The sequence below is a fragment of the Coffea arabica genome, chromosome 6e, assembly GCF_036785885.1.
Source record: "Coffea arabica cultivar ET-39 chromosome 6e, Coffea Arabica ET-39 HiFi, whole genome shotgun sequence".
Classification (NCBI taxonomy): Eukaryota; Viridiplantae; Streptophyta; class Magnoliopsida; order Gentianales; family Rubiaceae; genus Coffea; species Coffea arabica.
The window spans coordinates 10063606-10080808 of NC_092321.1; the positions used below are offsets into that span (position 1 = coordinate 10063606).

Here is a 17203-nt window from a genome sequence, read left to right on the forward strand (position 1 = left end):
TATTCCTTTCGAAGCTGTACATAATTAAAATTTACTACTATTTCGCCAAATTCCTGTCTCACTGACTCTGAAAAGAGTCATCCGTTGTTATGTTATTGTCGGTTCGCGAGAAACATGGGCCCTGGTGTTGGTGTTCTTGAGGGGGGTGGTGAAATGTTTCAACGGAGAGACGAATCAGCTACACCTACACCTTAATGGCAGTTTGAGTACACGATTCCTTTGGCCGTTCTTCTGATGACTTCTGCGTGGGTTCGATTAGTGCGTGTGTGTGTGTTTATTTCGTTTCCGAAAGAAAAAAAGAGTACACGATTCTTCCAAATTGGATGCAAAAGAGAGCCTGCGACTGAAAGTTACACGAATGGCTGGCAGGTTATTTGATTCTTCTTTTACCAAATTGGATGCTAAGAGAGAAGGGAAGGAGGAGTCAATGAGGCTGTGGAAATCGGGTTCGGTGGACCATTTGTCATCATTGACATGTTGCTTTAAGGGTTTGCATGACTGACTGTCCATTTTTGGCCACAAGCATCCATCGTATCGTTCGTCGGCGCACCGCGTTTGAAATTATTGCACGTACCGTTTCGTCGGAGTACAATCCATTTAATTTAAGCAAGTCTAATTTTTTTAAATAATAAAAAAAAGTTGCACCGTCTGATTCCATTTGATTTGTAGTCACTCTTTTTACTTTTAGAATTTTAGTTGTTGTGTTTGGTCTTCGCGTTGCAATTGGGTTCGGGTTCAAAGCTTTGGAGACGTAAGCGAAACGCTTACTGTATCTTGTACCAACACATATATATTTTAATAAAACTCGGAGAACAATTTTCATTTCAATTACTTACTAGTAACCAAAGCCAAATTAAAAAAAAAAAAAAAAGGTAAAGCGAACATAAAATAAAAATGAAACCCAAGTAAAATATCTGGCTTTTGGGCATTGCAGTGGTCCATTACTACTGTTTCAACCTCCCACGGGATGGCGATTGAGAGCGCACGCGGTTTTGAAAAATAGTAACACGCGGAAATGGCTTGCATACTTTTGGCAAAAGCAAATGCTCCTACAAATTGGAGGAAAACGGAGGAAGGCTCACGAGACCCATGATCCATTGCCCAGCCACCACTAAACAAATTTTTGTCAAAGGCACATGCTCTAAATAAGTCCCGTTTCAGTACGAATGGACGACCATTCGTTAAGTACTACAGTAGTAAAAACCAACCACTACTATTATCGCCGTGCCCCGAGGAAAGTGGTTGGGAAATGGAATTGGTCAAAAGCAGCGACAGATGGAGCGCATTCTCACCAAAACCGATAGGCTATAATAGTAGCAGTAGTATTTCAAAATTAAAAACTGGTCACGTTGTTCATGCGGTCTTTGCTCTTCTCTGCATTTTAGTAACTTGACCTCTATAATTATCACAGAAAGAGGGCCACCATTCATGATTTTTAGGTCACATTCACAAACCATCCATATAGACTCTGTACATTTATGTCCAATTTGGCCAGGATGATGGGAATGGGACGCGAGAACTAACTATATTTACAGTAGTTGATCACTACATGTCTTTGTGGGGTAGGAGGTCAATGATTCAAATCTTGACTCCCATCAAAAAAATTGCCACTTAATATGATTTCTCTTAAATTCATATGGGTGTCTCTTGCATCCGTATGGTTCAATGGTAGTTCAATCTCCGTTGATTACTTGTGATCCTGTTGGATCACCCTCTCAGTATAGATTAAAGTAAGAGGAAGAGTAAATGTAAATGGTTATAATAGGTAAAACAAAACAAAAAAGACTGGGATGAGAGGGTGGGAATGCCAAGTATGGCATGATGGTGGCTAAACGCACATTTGTTCATGCCACCACATTCACGTCCACATGCTGTGGTTTGATGGATTGGTTGTGGGTGGAGGCTTTGAGACGTCACCTTTGTTCCAGAATACAATTTTTTTTTTTTTTTTTCAAATCTTTCAAATTAAAGCTCAAGGGGAATGTACTAAAACAAATTTTAAACTGCTTATTGCGCTTGGCAATGTGATGTGCAGGATGGTTATGTAGGCCTATGCTCAACCATTATGAGTCGGGACCTGCTTCCTCGATGTTTCCTTCTTGCCTTGTCTTAACCGGGAAGCCAATTGGCGGACCCTGTTACGTAGTAGTAATTCCAAATGTCTTTGGAGATAGGAGAGTGGAAAAAAAAAAGGATGAAATTAGCAAGTGCAAAATTGCTCCCGTCGACTAATTTCTTACTATTATACTACTAAATTGTCACTATTAATTAACAAATGTTATTATTGTGCTGAAGGACGAGGATTTGTCCCAAGATAAAATCCCATCTTTTGAAATTTTGCAAGGTTAAATGTGAGGGTTTGTTAAACAAACATGCAGTAGTGTTAAATGCGAGGCTTAATTTGTTATGGATGCAGTAGTGTATGAGAGGCATTGATTGATACATTAACTAAATACTACTACTAGTTTAATGGGACAATTAATTAAACTAAGAGAACTAAAAAACATTTTATTACTATTAAAATAACGGCAATGTTTGACGTGCCAGTATTACAAGCATTGAAAATAACCATAATATATAACTCCAAGATTAATTAAGTGAGGTTTTGGTTGACTTTGGAGTTGCAGGTGTGAAAAAGCTGAACTGCCATGGGCGGTTTAGTTATGAATAGCTGCAATTTTGGAATAAAAAAAACGAACCGGAAGAAGAGAGGTTCCAACTTGCAACTGAAATCAGCAAACCTTAAAAGGAGTGAGGACAGTAGTATCATTTAGTTTGTTTGCATGTTGTGCAGGAATGTTGAAAATTTTCTTTCATTTTCCTGCACTTTCTTGTATTTTGTATCCTATACAATTTTTACTCATAGAGATTTCAATAATTGTCACTAACTTTCTATTTTTTCTCAATGTTTTCCTTAGTAATCAAACGTGTATGAAAATTTCATATTCATTTTCTTTTACCTCACTTTCGTTTACTTTATTTTCCCATACAACTTTCCTTCTGTTCAAACAGAGCGAGAGGAAAGCCAACAACATTTGCGATTTAAAATTGATAACTACTTTGCATGCACTGAGTGGGAGAGAAAAGAGCAGGTTTGAGGTATTTTCCCTTGATTCTGATTTTGAAGGGAAAAAATATAGGAGAAAATAGAGATGATTGATTTGTTAACATATAGGGAGAGAAATTGGAAGTTATTTATTAAACTGTATTATAATATCGATTTGCTCATCGGACATTCATCAAGATTTATTAAACAAGAGAATAAATAGGCATGTAAATCCACATCCAGATCCAAATATTATTCTTTTCTTCTCTTGTGTTCTGCATAGTTCTTTATGAAATAACATCAAAATCTGTTCTCTTCTATTACTATGAAATAAAGCACTAGTTCTTTATTTTCTTTCACGCCAATAGCAGGCCTAAGCATCCGGAAGAAATTGTTACTTGACAACAAAATCGGAAACAAATTGACATTTAGGTGATCAAGGACCCTTTTTTTCCCCCTTTTCCCGTTCAGTAAACTCCAAACCTTACAAAGGAGACGAGAAAAAGGGAGGACTTCTAGAATCAAAACAAACATCTCGCAGTCATCTAACTAATCGTGGGCATTAGCAGCATTAGGTCAGCAAGATGGCATATCAGCCCAATCATCTTTATTGTGGACAAAGGCATTTGAAAGGTCAGAGGGGCAATCACCAATCTCATGCTTTAACCCACCCAACAATCATCAACAATGAATTGTTCCAAATTTTTATTCGGGACATATTTCACAACTCATTATAAATCGCCATGGCAAGAAAAAATACTATTACTATTTTCCATTTTAACCTGCATGCCAATTACATAACACAATAAAATTTTTTCTTTGCCTTTTTCTTGAAAAAGACAAACACAGATTAATATATTACTTCAAAGCCTACTAGATTAATTACTCAAAATGAAGCCTCCATTAACTTAAGCATCCAAGGCCGCAAAAGAATACAGCTGGCCCTTATCGTGCGTGGATGTAACTCCAGTTCTACGGTTCAACTCAAGCTTCGCTCTGGACAAAAGCCCAATATACGAGTCTTTATCTGAATCGTGGATCATCAAGTTTTTAGATACACAATTTTTGCATTGGTACGTGTACTAATGTTATGGACTTGTGGCCTATGATCGGGACTTCAACGGGGTGCTTGGGCTTGGTGAACCGGTCAATCTCATTTCTGATTGTAACTAGTCCAATCTCAATGCCGTAGCTTAATCAATGGTTGATACAGTAGGTGTGTTTGGGCAGGGGATTATTTGAAATTTTTTTTTTATTATTTAAAATAAATTATAGTATTTTTTTTATGAGATGATGCATGGAAGATAAAAAAATAATTTGAACTAAACAATATTTGGAAATTTTTGTCAAGTCAAAGCCACTTAGGCCTTTCTATGTTGTTTATCCTATCATACCAAATTTTTATGGCTGATGTTGGTTCCACGAACCTTGCATTTGCACCTCTCTTGATAGTATGCCCCATTTCAAACCATCATCTACATCATTCATCCTACTAAACATATCACAGATGTAACCAATAATATTTTGCTGTCAATGTACCCTCGTTTTTGTTCAAAGAAGATGTTTTTGAAATATCATTTTGGTACAAGCTCGATAAATCATGATGTAAAATAGCGATTATGTTTTGATTGAGTGATTAATTTTGAAACGTAAATAAATAAATCATTTTTATGTATTTTAAAATATAAAAATGTTCATGAAATAGTCATTTGAATCAATCATCAGTTAACTGGTACGATACAGTTACCAATTTGATGAACCCGACCTTCTTTCGTCCACATTATGGACTTAGACATGCTAACGTTGTTTGAATTACACATTATTTTCGTCCACTTGTGAATTGAGTGTGTTTGGATTACATATTTATTATGTTCATCTTATTTACGCACTGACTTACTTGCATAATCAACATATTTTTCAATCACTTTTCTCACATACGTCATATCAAAAATGTACTATTGTATTATGGTTTGTTTGGATAAAGTATTATTTAAAATAATTATTATAATACTTTTTATGATGTGATGATGTATGTGAAATAAGAAAGTGATTGAAAATATAAAAAAATAAATTAAAAAATATAGTTATAATGTAAATAAAATATTATTTAAAATAATTTACTATTCAAATATATTTAATATTTTTTATAAAATTATCTCATATAATTTACTATCCAAACATAGTCGATGTACAAGTGCAAGGGGAAGTGAAACCCAGCTAACGTTGAAATTAATTCATCCGAGTCGGTCTTTTCTTTCTGGGAATAAATAATTGAGAAATTGGGTCTGCCACCAGATGCAAAAATCCCAGAGATCGAGCGGTAGACAAAACCCGATTGCCCCGCTAATCAGCTTTGAGAGATGTACCCTATTTTTATTCACCCTCCATTATAAAGATCCAAAACGAGCGTGAACGCGAGGGGGGAGCATCAGTACATCATCTCCTTCTCGCCTTCTTCTCTCTCTGTCCTTCCAGGGTTTCTTTTCTTTTCTTTTCTTTTTTTCTTTTTCTTTTCTTTTTTCTTTTTTCCCTTTTTATTTCCGTTTTATTTTTCCGCTTCCCCCCCCTTCCCATTTTTTCCCCTTTTTCAAGCCCTAATCTTCAACTCCTTACCTATTAATTTATCCGATATTTAGCTAATCTATTATATTCTCGGAAAAATAAATTAAAAAAAGGAAGATGCAGCAGCAGAGGCTGAAGCAGCAGCAGCAGCAGCAACAACAAGCATTGATGCAGCAATCTCTCTACCACCCGGGTCTTTTAGCTCATACTCAGGTCTTTCTATTTCTCTCTTTATCTATTTTTCTTTTAATTTGAGTTTTATTTTGAAATTTTTTGCATGATTATTTATCTAGGTTTCAGTAGAGATAAAGTTAGCACCTTCAAAAACATATAGTGGAAGAATTATGTTTTTTACTCTGTTTACGTTGATGTCGAGTCGGATTTTTTTTGTTTCGATATTATTACGTATATATGCTTAATTAGATATGTTTTCTGTTTTGTTTCGCTGAAGTCAAATTTGTTTGATATTTTGTTTTGAAGTTGTTTCTTTTTTGGACATTTAATTTGTCTACACTTTTTCTAGCTAATTGCTCTATTTTGCTTAAGAAAGATGGGGAAAAAGTTTGGAAATTAATATAGCTCTTGTTCTCTCTCTCTCTCAAAAAACAGTTTTCCAGAATGAATACTCAGCCATGCTCGTAGGTGCACGTGGGTTCTTTCTTCCTTAAAAAAATGGTCAAATTTGAGTTTAAAACTTAAGTTGCATCAGAGTCAATTCTACCTCCTCGTTTTATATTCTTAAACTGCGGGGATATTGAAAGTTCAGTTCTTTCCTGTAAAATTTGTTTCATTTTCATGAGCTATTATTAGTTTATTTCTATTATTACTGTAGTAGTAGTATGGATGCACGTCTATATGCTGGTTTGTATTTACCTTTTTTATTTCCTTCTAATTATGAGCTTGTTTGCGTTTTCATGTTTGTGCTTGGAAAATTTCCTGTTATAAGTGGGATTCGACGGCTGTGGACTTTGGAGAATTTCTTGATTGAGATGAGAGGTGGAATTGGAAAAAATTATTTTCTAGCTTTCTGTAATTTTTATGTTTGCATATAGGTGCCTTTATTTCAACGATGGAGTGTTAGAGCTAATTTGGTATTATAAGTCTTGAGGTCAATTGTCCACCACCTTTTCAGGCATATTCACATACACTTGATTTGTGCTCATGAGCATATCTTTTGCTGCCCTAAATGTCTACTTTCTGTTGAAGTAGCGAAGGCTTAATCCAAGTATGAGTTAGATGACTGGTTTTATCTGTTTTGCAATGTTTCTATGAATCCAGAATAGAGATTAGACTTGGTCCTTTATATCACCCCACTGATTACTATAGATATATTTATGTACACAAATGAGATTTTATGAAGGCAAACCTTTAATTTTTGAGTTGAAATATTGATCCTAATGAGTGGTCACCTCCTTATTATTTTCTTAATCCTTTTGGAATTAACTGTAGGTTTCATTTATTTTGGAGTTTACCTCTCTCCCTCGCTATTTCTTTCTTTTCTTTTCTTTTCTTTGGATCTTTACATTTATCACTAATCTGCAGATAGAGCCTATATTGAGTGGAAATCTGCCTCCAAGATTTGATTCAAGTACATGCCGCAGTGTGTGAGTGCCTTGCAAAGATTTTACTTTGTTTTCTCTTTTCTTTTTGGGTAGCCTTTTTGACATTTTTTTGTTATTGCATCTCTTGGGGGTTTTCCTGTAGGAGATGAGTGCATAAATTAAAAGTTTACTTATGGTAATGCATTGGTTCATAGACAACACAAGAATGATATAAGATGTACTTAAGTTGTACTTTTGTTTATGTTCAATAAATTCTATGGATGTAATCTGTGTGCATGTGTCTGTTTTCTGCTGTTCCGTGTCAGTTCTCAAAAAGTAAAATGCCAATATACTCCTCTTAAGTTTGTATTTCAATGAGATATTGCAGATATGTTGGGAATATCCACCCACAAGTGACAGAACCACTTCTTCAAGAGGTTTTCTCTAGTACTGGTCCTCTTGAAGGTTGCAAGCTCATCAGAAAGGAGAAGGTTTGTTTACATTGCTTCAACTTTCTTTCTTCCTCTCTGCCTGATTTTGTAAGACTGTTCCACAAATTTATGTAAGGTGCCATCAGCAGTTTACATTGCTATTAATTTATATTAAATACAACATATCATTGAAACTTTCTCAAGCTGACTATAGAAGTATGGTTGAACATTTCCAATTTAGTAAGCTGCTCTTTTAGCTATAGGAATCTTTCAAGTAATGTAAGATGAGAATGCGATGCATTTGGACCTTTTTCCCATTATAAGAAAGACCTATTGGTTTTTGAAACATACCCCTTCTTTAGAATCTGCTGTCTTCTTGTCTTGACTAAGCTACAACCAGCTCCAGAATTTTGAGCATCAACAAATTTCTTCTTAATGCTTGAGTACCAAGATTTCCTACTTGTGTCTGTAGTCGATCAGTTTATAAGGATTCAGATTTCTTTTTTTTTTTTGGACCAAGAAGGCAAAAGACTTTGAAACATCATTCCTAGAATTTCATGTCCTACTTGCTCAATGATGATGACTTTTTCTGCTCCTCTTTATGCAGTCATCCTATGGTTTTGTGGATTACTTTGACCGAAGATCAGCTGCACTTGCTATTGTGACTCTTAATGGGCGACATCTGTAAGTGTTTTACATTTTTGTGGTCTTAAATATTATGACTTTCGATATCTGACGTCGTAGTCTACAGATTTGGACAACCTATAAAAGTTAACTGGGCATATGCCAGCGCTCAGAGGGAGGACACGTCAAGTATATATATATAAACTCTCAACTGATGATGTTGTGTAGTTTTTATATCTTTTTTTTTTATTTATCCCATTTAATCCTATGGTCATGATTTGTAGATCACTTCAACATTTTTGTTGGCGACCTTAGTCCAGAGGTTACAGATTCCACATTGTTTGCTTGCTTTTCTGTCTATCCTAGCTGCTCGTAAGTTTCATTATTCTCTTGGTCATTCCTACTTTCTATGATTTGGGTAAGAATGAAGGTGGCTACAATGTTTTGCACTTTTTAACAGAGATGCAAGAGTTATGTGGGATCAAAAGACTGGTCGTTCAAGAGGTTTTGGATTTGTTTCTTTCCGTAGCCAGCAGGTGCTTACATGGTCTTGTTGAATCCATTTATAGGCATTTCACATTTGTACTTTTAATTTTATCCTATCTTTATGATTTTGATATGTTTTTTCCCTCCCAGGAAGCCCAAAGTGCTATAAATGATTTGAATGGTAAGGAGATTTTCCTGCTGTTTCAAAATTGTTCGTCTCACTATGTTCTTTTGAATCTACTACCACGATAATTTTATGGAGGCTATTTGCTTCTATACCTTTCTGGCATCCTTTTATTGTTCTTGTTTGTTTGCCAACCTTCTTTTAAAATTTTCTTTATTTGGAAGGTGGATGTTAATTTGTTAAAAGCAAAGATATTTAGCCGTATCAGTGAAGCATAATGTATTGGGATCTGGATTGGTGAGCAAATTGGCTTGCTGATCATTTATTGTTCTAGTTGGTCAATCTTCATGCTGGAGAAACTGATCTGAGCAGTGTTATTCAGTTTTCCCCAATTTTGATGGGGTCTTTAACATCATTTTTTGCATTAACCTGGACTGCACCTGGGGAAATTTATCCGTGGACTAATTCATTCTCTTTGTTAACTGTATATAATGTATTTTGGGGGACATGTTCAATACACTGCTTATCTTTAGTTTTCTTTGTTGAAATTGTCAAGGACATGGGCTGTTGCTTGTTTGGAGTGGAAGTGCTTGTGCACGGTGGGACTAGGGTGGCTTTTGCTTTATGTAGTGCACTGCCAGAGTTGCATGTCTTACACAAACTTGTTTTGGCTTGGAAGGAGGGGAGTTTGACGTTCGCTAGGGGGAAAGTTCTAAAATATCTAGTCTAGCTTGAAAATGTTTGGTGATGTTTTAGTAGATGTTTTAGTATTAAAAGAAACTACACTGGAAGATTGGATGCCTATTTTGAAGTGGCAGAAATGACTACATGGAATTGGGACCAAGACTTCAAATAGTGTCAACTACTTGTAAACTGTTTATGTTCAAAAGACTTCCTGAGGTCCTTTTCTCCTCCTATGAAAGCGTAGTTTTGTACTTCTTCAGAAAAAGTAACTTTGTAGCCTGTAGGAGATGCTGTCTTGTATAGGTGGCTACAACATGTTGGAGGTTGTATTGAGATGCTTATTTACAATAGAAATTTTTTACTTATCGAGGGTTGGGAAAAGGTTAAGAATTTTTTTTTTAATTTACCGTTATCATTGTACTCTTGCGGATATATATATATATATTCTGGAGTTTAATATAGTAAAAGAAACTACACTGGAAAATTGTATGCCTATTTTGAAGGGGCAGAAATGACTACGTGGAATTGGGACCAAGACTTCAAATAGTGTCAACTACTTGTAAACTGTTTATGTTCAAAAGACTTCCTTAGGTCCCTTTCTTCTCCTCTGGAAGCGTAGTTTTGTACTTTTTCACAAAAAGTGTCTTTGTAGCCTGTAGGAGATGCTGTCTTGTGTGGGTGGCTACAACATGTTGGAGGTTGTAGGGAGATGCTTATTTACAATAGAAATTTTGTACTTATTGAGGGTTGGGAAAAGGTTAAGAAATTTTTTTTAATTTACAGTTATCATTGTACTCGTGGATATATATATATATATATATGCACACACACACGCACACACATTCTGGAGTTTAATATTGTCATGCTCTTGTTGGAATTGTAATTCATTCTGCAACACTGCAGGGAAGTGGCTTGGGAGCAGACAAATACGCTGCAACTGGGCAGCAAAAGGTGCTGCTAACGGTGATGACAAACAGAGCTTAGATGCAAAAAGTGTGGTGGAACTTACAAATGGAACATCAGGTGGTTCTTAGTGCAATCTGGAATGTGATAATTTTAGGCACCTTGTTGTCCAGTTGAATTTGATTTTCTTTCACCACGTCGAAAAATCTTGCTGTTTGTTTAATTCTGATATTTTGTACGCTTCTAGTTGAAGTGATTGATTCAACCTACATTTCGTAGTACTAAAGGAAAATGGTCTACAGGTGCATCTTAACCACTGTATTTTGTGAATGCATTGGCTGTCTTCTTCTTTTGGTCATTGTCATGCATCTATGGTTTTTAAGAGATCTTACTGAATGACAGTTCTCAATTTGAATGTATAGCTTACAAATTTATGAATTCATCATGCAGAAGATGGTCAAGAGAAGAGTGGCGAAGATGCTCCAGAAAATAATCCCCAATATACCACTGTTTATGTTGGCAATCTTGCCCCAGAAGTGAGTTTAAGCCAATTTAACAAATGCAACTTATATTTCTCTTTCATCCAATTTGTTGTTGTATATTATGAAGTGCTCCTGCCAAATCTTTGTAGACCATGGCACCAAACCATTGATGCTTCGGAGTTTACTACATACCTATGCTTCCTTTTTACGGCTCAAGACATTTTGTTATACCTTAACCCAAGTTAAGTGCGAGCCACAACTCAAAAAGAATATAGTACAGAAATCTAACAATTCTTGCTGCATGCAACCATAAATCTATCAGTTTTAACTTGCTCTTTGATGTATTGTGCCGGCATTTATCTTTAATAGTTACTAAAACACTATTCATCAAATGTTTTGACATTTTACCTGCTACTTTTGTTGGTAATGTTGCCTTTACACACTTTTCCTTTAGTTGTTTGTCACTTAGTTTTATCTGGGTTCCATTTGTATATTTTATTGGATATGAAATATTTGGTTGAGGAGGAGTGGGTCCTAAATTCTATGGTCCTTACGGAGATATGCTCATAGGCTTATCAATTTTGGATTTAACATTGAGACATTGCAGGTGACATCGGTGGATCTCCATCGTCATTTCCACTCTCTTGGAGCTGGAGTGATCGAAGATGTCCGTGTTCAACGAGACAAGGGTTTTGGTTTTGTGAGATTCAGCAACCATGCCGAAGCTGCTCGTGCTATTCAGTTGGGAAATGCATGTATTCTGTTTGGCAAGCCAATCAAGGTAAGCCACTAAGCTACGAATTTCTTGCAAGTTACCAAGTGAGTGAGTAATTGTTACTTGATTTCTGCGGAGTATAAAGCATGGTCATGATGATCTATTGTCTCCAGACTCAGTCTGACAGAAAATTCTTATGCTCCTTTTTTGTGCATGTAGATTTTTTGGTGTCAAAGTTATTACATATTCTTATGCTTTCTTGTAGTGCTCCTGGGGTAGCAAGCCTACTCCTCCTGGGACTAGTTCCACTCCTCTACCCCTGCCAGCTGTAGCGCACATGCCAGGATTTTCAGCCACGGATCTTGCAGCCTACGAGCGACAAATTGCTTTGAGTAAAATGGCTGGTGCACAAGCTTTGATGCATCCCCAGGGTCAGAGAATTGGAGCTGCTAGCCAGGCAATCTATGATGGTGGATATCCGGGTATTGCTACCACCCAGCCACCTATATATTATCAGTAACAAACCAAAAGAAATTCCTGCAAATGATTTCTAGGCAGGTATTGAGTGTGTTGATTATACCTGGCTTGCTTTCTCTGCCTTAATCTTTTGCTTCCAGTTTGTTGGATCACCATATCTTACAGCAATGTGTATGAATATGTAGCCTGTATCTTATTTTGGGGATAATAGATTCTGTGAGACTTGTCCGTTGGGGATTTAATGATCTTATTAACTTTGGATGTTTTTTCTTTAGTTGCGTATTAAATGACCATTCTTTATTTTGCCTTAGAGGCAACCTTCATGGACAATTTATGGGGCAAAAGTCAGTTTATGTACTTGGGTTCTGCTGCTCCCACCACACCATGACCTAATGGTGTGGCTGTATTTGGTGGTGGGCAGAAATTTTTGGTGATTGTACAAAAATCAAAATATAGACAATGCATATCCATTTAATGGAGTATACGCGTTGGCAGTGCACTTGTACATCCGAACTTCGATAGCAGACAAAATGCTAGTCGGTGGGATTTTTTTCTTTTTTTTTTGCCATTTACGCACCACTGGTTGCAAAGAAAAGAATTCAAGAGTTGAGAGACAAGTGGGCTTAATCGATCTAATGCATGGAGAAGATGATTTATAGAATTCCGTTCTCTTTTGTTACTCAATCCTAGCTAAAGCCAGATACAAAATGTTAGTTGAGTTCAACTCCGTTAAAATGGTCGTCGTTTGCAATCAATTCAATTGCAAGCATAACGATGCAAAAGGACATTTGCCTAAACTTCTTACAATAGGATGACAAAATAAAACAATATTTAAAAAAAATTGTAGTTGAGAAAACTCAAAAGTGATTAGAAAATATTTTTGTGATGTAAATAAAATAATATCTAACAAAAAAATGGCGTACAGACAAGACCGACCGAGTATTGGTGGCCCGAGGCATATAAAGACCAACAAGTCTCTGATGTCTATGCTTTTAGATATTTGCAACGAACGCATGGTGAGATACTGCTAGAGCAGAAGTATCGCATGCCGTTGTTCTGGCAAAAAGTCAGGGGACCTTTCCAGTTTCCAACGGACTACGTTACTGAGAATTTCTTCAGCAGTTCTGTGGGAAGAAAGGACATAGCCACTGTACCTGGTTGGTCAGTACACGACTTCATTAGACCTCACTTTTCATATACCCTTTCCCCTTGGGATTCCGTACTACAAGTTAGCAATAGGGCTCTTCGCTCATACGTGCATCTTGTACCTTTGTCCACGATAAATTCTTTTTAAAAAGAAAAACTAAAGGATAATATTATTAGACAGCATCAATCACTTCTAAATTTTTGTGTCTGGATTGAATGGAAGATCAGACCAATAAGGGTTCGAAGTGCTAAAGATGTGCGAGTTCGAGATGTGCTAAAGATAGAGCTCATGATGGCTCCTATGCGGAGTGGTACACATGTTCCCTAGAGGTTCAAAACCTGGGCCTCACTCATTTTTATCATCTTGACAATAAAACAGGTTTTCGATTTGGACAAGCATTTGCAGCTTCATGCTTCTCCAATCTCCATATTCAAAAAAAACCCTCCAAGAAAGTTGTTCTTTCACTCGAGTGACAAATTAAAGTTGAGCTGAAGATCTTTTACCATGAAACTCAAAATTCTCATAAATTGGAGGTTGAAGCTTAATATTACATGCAACCAAAATTGGAGAAAGGAAAAAGAGACCTTTCTCTAATCGGTGGTTCCTCATATGTATAAGACTCTTCCCGTATATACATGGACTAATCGTTTATGGCATGACTCTTCATGCTTGATTGAAGTGTCGTTTTGTTAGTTTAGATTGCAAAAATTCCTGGTGAAAGTATCTGGCCGTGGCCATTTTTGTAAGGTGAGCTTGAAACTTCTACTGATCTTGAAGCTTCAGAGCTACACTTTTCTTTGTGTTCATCCATCATCATGTGACTGTATCTGCACTCTGTACTACAAAATGCTCTCTCTCCCCTGCAAATCATGTAAACCAAGATATGAATAATCGCCTCAACAACCTATTGATCAATAAGCAATCAAGGATGGGGTAGGACAGCATGATCACAAGGAAGAAGCTACATAAATAAGAAAGAGAACCATGATAAGTGCTAAAGCGTAGCTGATACTGTACCTGTACATGTAAATGTCTCTGCCTTGAAGCTTCTTGTGGCATAAGTTGCAAGAATCGAGAAAATCACAAGTCGGGATAGCTGGAGAATTATCAAATCTAGCAGGAGATAAGGTGAACAAGCTGGGACGGTTACTTCTTGAACCTTCCCTACCAAAATCACTTATTTGATATCCTTTGCTCCCTCCATCATAGTACACTCTGGTAAACGACTTGTTGCCTGGTCCATGACAAGTCACAAAAGTATAATCTTCCATACTATCCATCTCCGCTTCCTCAATACCTCCCTTGCGGTTAGTTCGATCGTTAAAGTTCCCAGCTGGATTAACAGGAATTGGATTGGACCGGTTAATATTCCGATTAGACAAGGCCTTGGTAGCAAGATTTTCATTTGCATGATCATGAACTGACTTTTCAAGGGCAGCAACGATTCCTAATCCAACCCCACCAAGATCATAATGCTTCATGCCTCTGGGGGATTGAATCCTGAACTCCAATGGACTTCTGGGGCTAGTGGCAACATCCATTAGCCCGGCCGTCCGTTTGCCTAAAAATAAAGAATTGGTCAGGTTCCCAATCACTGGAGTAGGTCTCTTGCCTAGCATGACTGACTAAATCTTTCTTATAATATTATAGTTTGAGAATTGGAGCTCTGGCTTCAACTCTTACGAATTCAAGAAATGCTTGGGGCTGCAAAGCTCTTTTATGGGAGCCTAGGAGCCTAGGGAGGAAGGGTGGCTTGGGGTGCGGGGCATATGGGCTCCACTGCTCTTTTTTGTTTTTTTGCGGGTGGGGTGGGGAGGGTGTTAAAATAATGCTGCAAATTGTGATGTTTGATGGAGTTGTTAGACGACTAAGCCCATTGGTTTGGTTAGAAATTATAGAAGTAGTGATTGGAATTGCATGGCAGAGAGGAAGAGGAATAATGATGGAGTCGCTTTTGTACAACTATTAAAAATTGATTGCTTAGCAACTTTAATGCAAATGTCACTTGTCAGTGGGCTATTTTTTAAAGGCACGTCCATCTCCAGTGATTGGGACCCAATCCCCAGGATGGACCCACACGGACCGTTGCTTGGCGCAACCAAAGATTCCGGTGATTTTCGTCGCCGGAGATCGGGACACGTTTCCGAGATCGAAAGATGGATTCAAGGCCTAATTACCCAGACCCACTAAGGAGGTTTAGGGATTAGGAGCCCACTGATTTTATTTTAGTGCGTGTCCTTTTTATTTATTCTGTGGTTTGATGCTGAGCCCACGAGAATTTTGGGCCCCACGTGCTGTACCTGAGAGCGATTTTTGGTGGCCCCGTAATTCCTTCTTAGCAGTCAGTGATCAGTAGAATTTGAGGGTTTAGGGTTGAAAAAAGTTAAAATGATTGATTAGAAAACGTATTTGTGAGGGTAAATAAATAATAATATTTTATTAAATATCACCAATCAGAAAACGTATTTGGGAGGGCACATAAATAGTATTTTATTAAAAATCGCCAGTATCCATCACAATTATGGCTTCCTTGATCTATCCTATTGTAATATCTTTAGTAGCTAACTCTTGGGTGGAAAAAAAAAAGTATAAATGAAAGATATTTTTCATAGTTTACCACTCAGTCCCCTATTTTGTTTTGTGATACCTTTTATTTTATACTCTTTAGTTTAGGGCCATGTTATTTGCACTCATACTATCTCATTTTTATTTCGATGAGATCATATTACCTTGTTTTAATTTCTTCTTCTATCCCATCTTGTGTTCACATGTAAGAGAGTTTGGCACAATTGTGTTCTCTTTTTTCTAATCTACATAACTTTTGCTTCTCTTTTCTAAATTTACATAACTATTTTTTTATTTATTTTTCATATTCTTATTTCAATTTCAATTTTGCATATTTTTGACGAGCACAATTGAGGTTTCTGTTGCATCATCTGGATATTAGATGCTGTTATACTTTTGTTGAAATATATTAGAAAGTTTCACTCCCTCTATGATGGCTATATGAGCTATTTTTAGTAGATTTTTTTTTTTGAAGTATTAATGTCCTATTTGTGAGACATTGTAGTTATACTCATATTTTGGTCATCTTTGAAGCTTGGGATTTTTTTTTTTTTTGGGTTTGAAGTTTGAAATCTATTCATATTACATTGAGAGATTGATCTTTTGCATGATATAAATTCGTGAAGTTTTGTAGAAAAAAACATAATACATATTAGTGACAATTTTAAATTAGTCATTTTACTGTGTAATAGAATAACTAATTGGTTTTAGAATGTAAGAGGAAATCTAGTAAAGTTAATTCATAGGCAAGGAGAAGAAATTAAGAAGAGGGTACTATGGTCTCATAAAAATAAAAATGGAATAGTTTGAGTGTAAATAACATATGAAGAGTGCAAATAAGATTACCCTTCGTTTATTGATGAAAAGGAGAAATATCTTCGTTTTTTGGTTTCTTTTTGTTTACATGATCAATATTTAATTTATTTTCCTTATTTGGTATAATAAAACTTCTCGTAAACTACGAACATGTACTCAACTGAGGGTTTTGGCAATAATTTCAACTTTGACCAACGAATGACATTCCCTTTTTAAGATCACTATCGATTCCACTGCGCTATTTGATACCTTAATTGACCTATGAATCATTATTTTTTTTTTAAAAGAAAAAGAAAAACAGTAGCGTGAACAACTTGACAAAGTCTTATTATGCTAATTAATGATCCGTGGGAGTAAAAGAAGCGCAAACATAGAATTTGTGAAAACGTATCTAATCTAATAGTACTACAAGTGAGTTTGTTTGGATTGTAAGTTATTTGGAATATTTTTACTGTAACACTTTTTATGATGTGATGTATCTGAGATAAAAAGGTAATTGAAAAGATAAAAAGATGTATTAAAAATTGTAATGATGATGTAAGTAAATAAAATTGGATAAATAATGCTCAATCCAATATATTTCAGCAAGCGGCGGGCAAT

General features: G+C 36.2%; 2 protein-coding genes across 3 annotated transcripts; one reads left to right on the top strand and one right to left on the bottom strand.

Annotated features, from left to right (window-relative positions):
- The first annotated feature begins 5464 nt into the window (after positions 1–5464).
- On the top strand, positions 5465–12349 carry LOC140009476 (oligouridylate-binding protein 1-like). 2 transcript variants are annotated; one of them, XM_072055153.1, is made up of 12 exons: positions 5465–5821; positions 7151–7212; positions 7538–7640; positions 8188–8264; positions 8332–8393; positions 8489–8576; positions 8665–8740; positions 8841–8871; positions 10402–10521; positions 10852–10937; positions 11491–11664; positions 11864–12349. In XM_072055153.1, exons 1-12 carry the CDS (start codon positions 5726–5728, stop codon positions 12116–12118), a joined length of 1230 nt encoding a protein of 409 aa, XP_071911254.1. In that variant the 5' UTR covers positions 5465–5725; the 3' UTR covers positions 12119–12349. The 2 variants fall into 2 exon arrangements, with proteins under 2 accessions (XP_071911254.1, XP_071911255.1); XM_072055154.1 differs by having other exon boundaries at positions 10855–10937.
- Positions 12350–13719: 1370 nt separating this feature from the next.
- On the bottom strand, positions 13720–14920 carry LOC140009477 (FCS-Like Zinc finger 13-like). The gene is made up of 2 exons (XM_072055155.1): positions 14240–14920; positions 13720–14082 (listed from the first exon to the last, which is right to left on the bottom strand). The coding sequence occupies exons 1-2, from the start codon at positions 14839–14841 to the stop codon at positions 13917–13919; spliced, it is 768 nt and encodes a 255-aa protein (XP_071911256.1). The 5' UTR covers positions 14842–14920; the 3' UTR covers positions 13720–13916.
- Positions 14921–17203: the final 2283 nt, after the last annotated feature.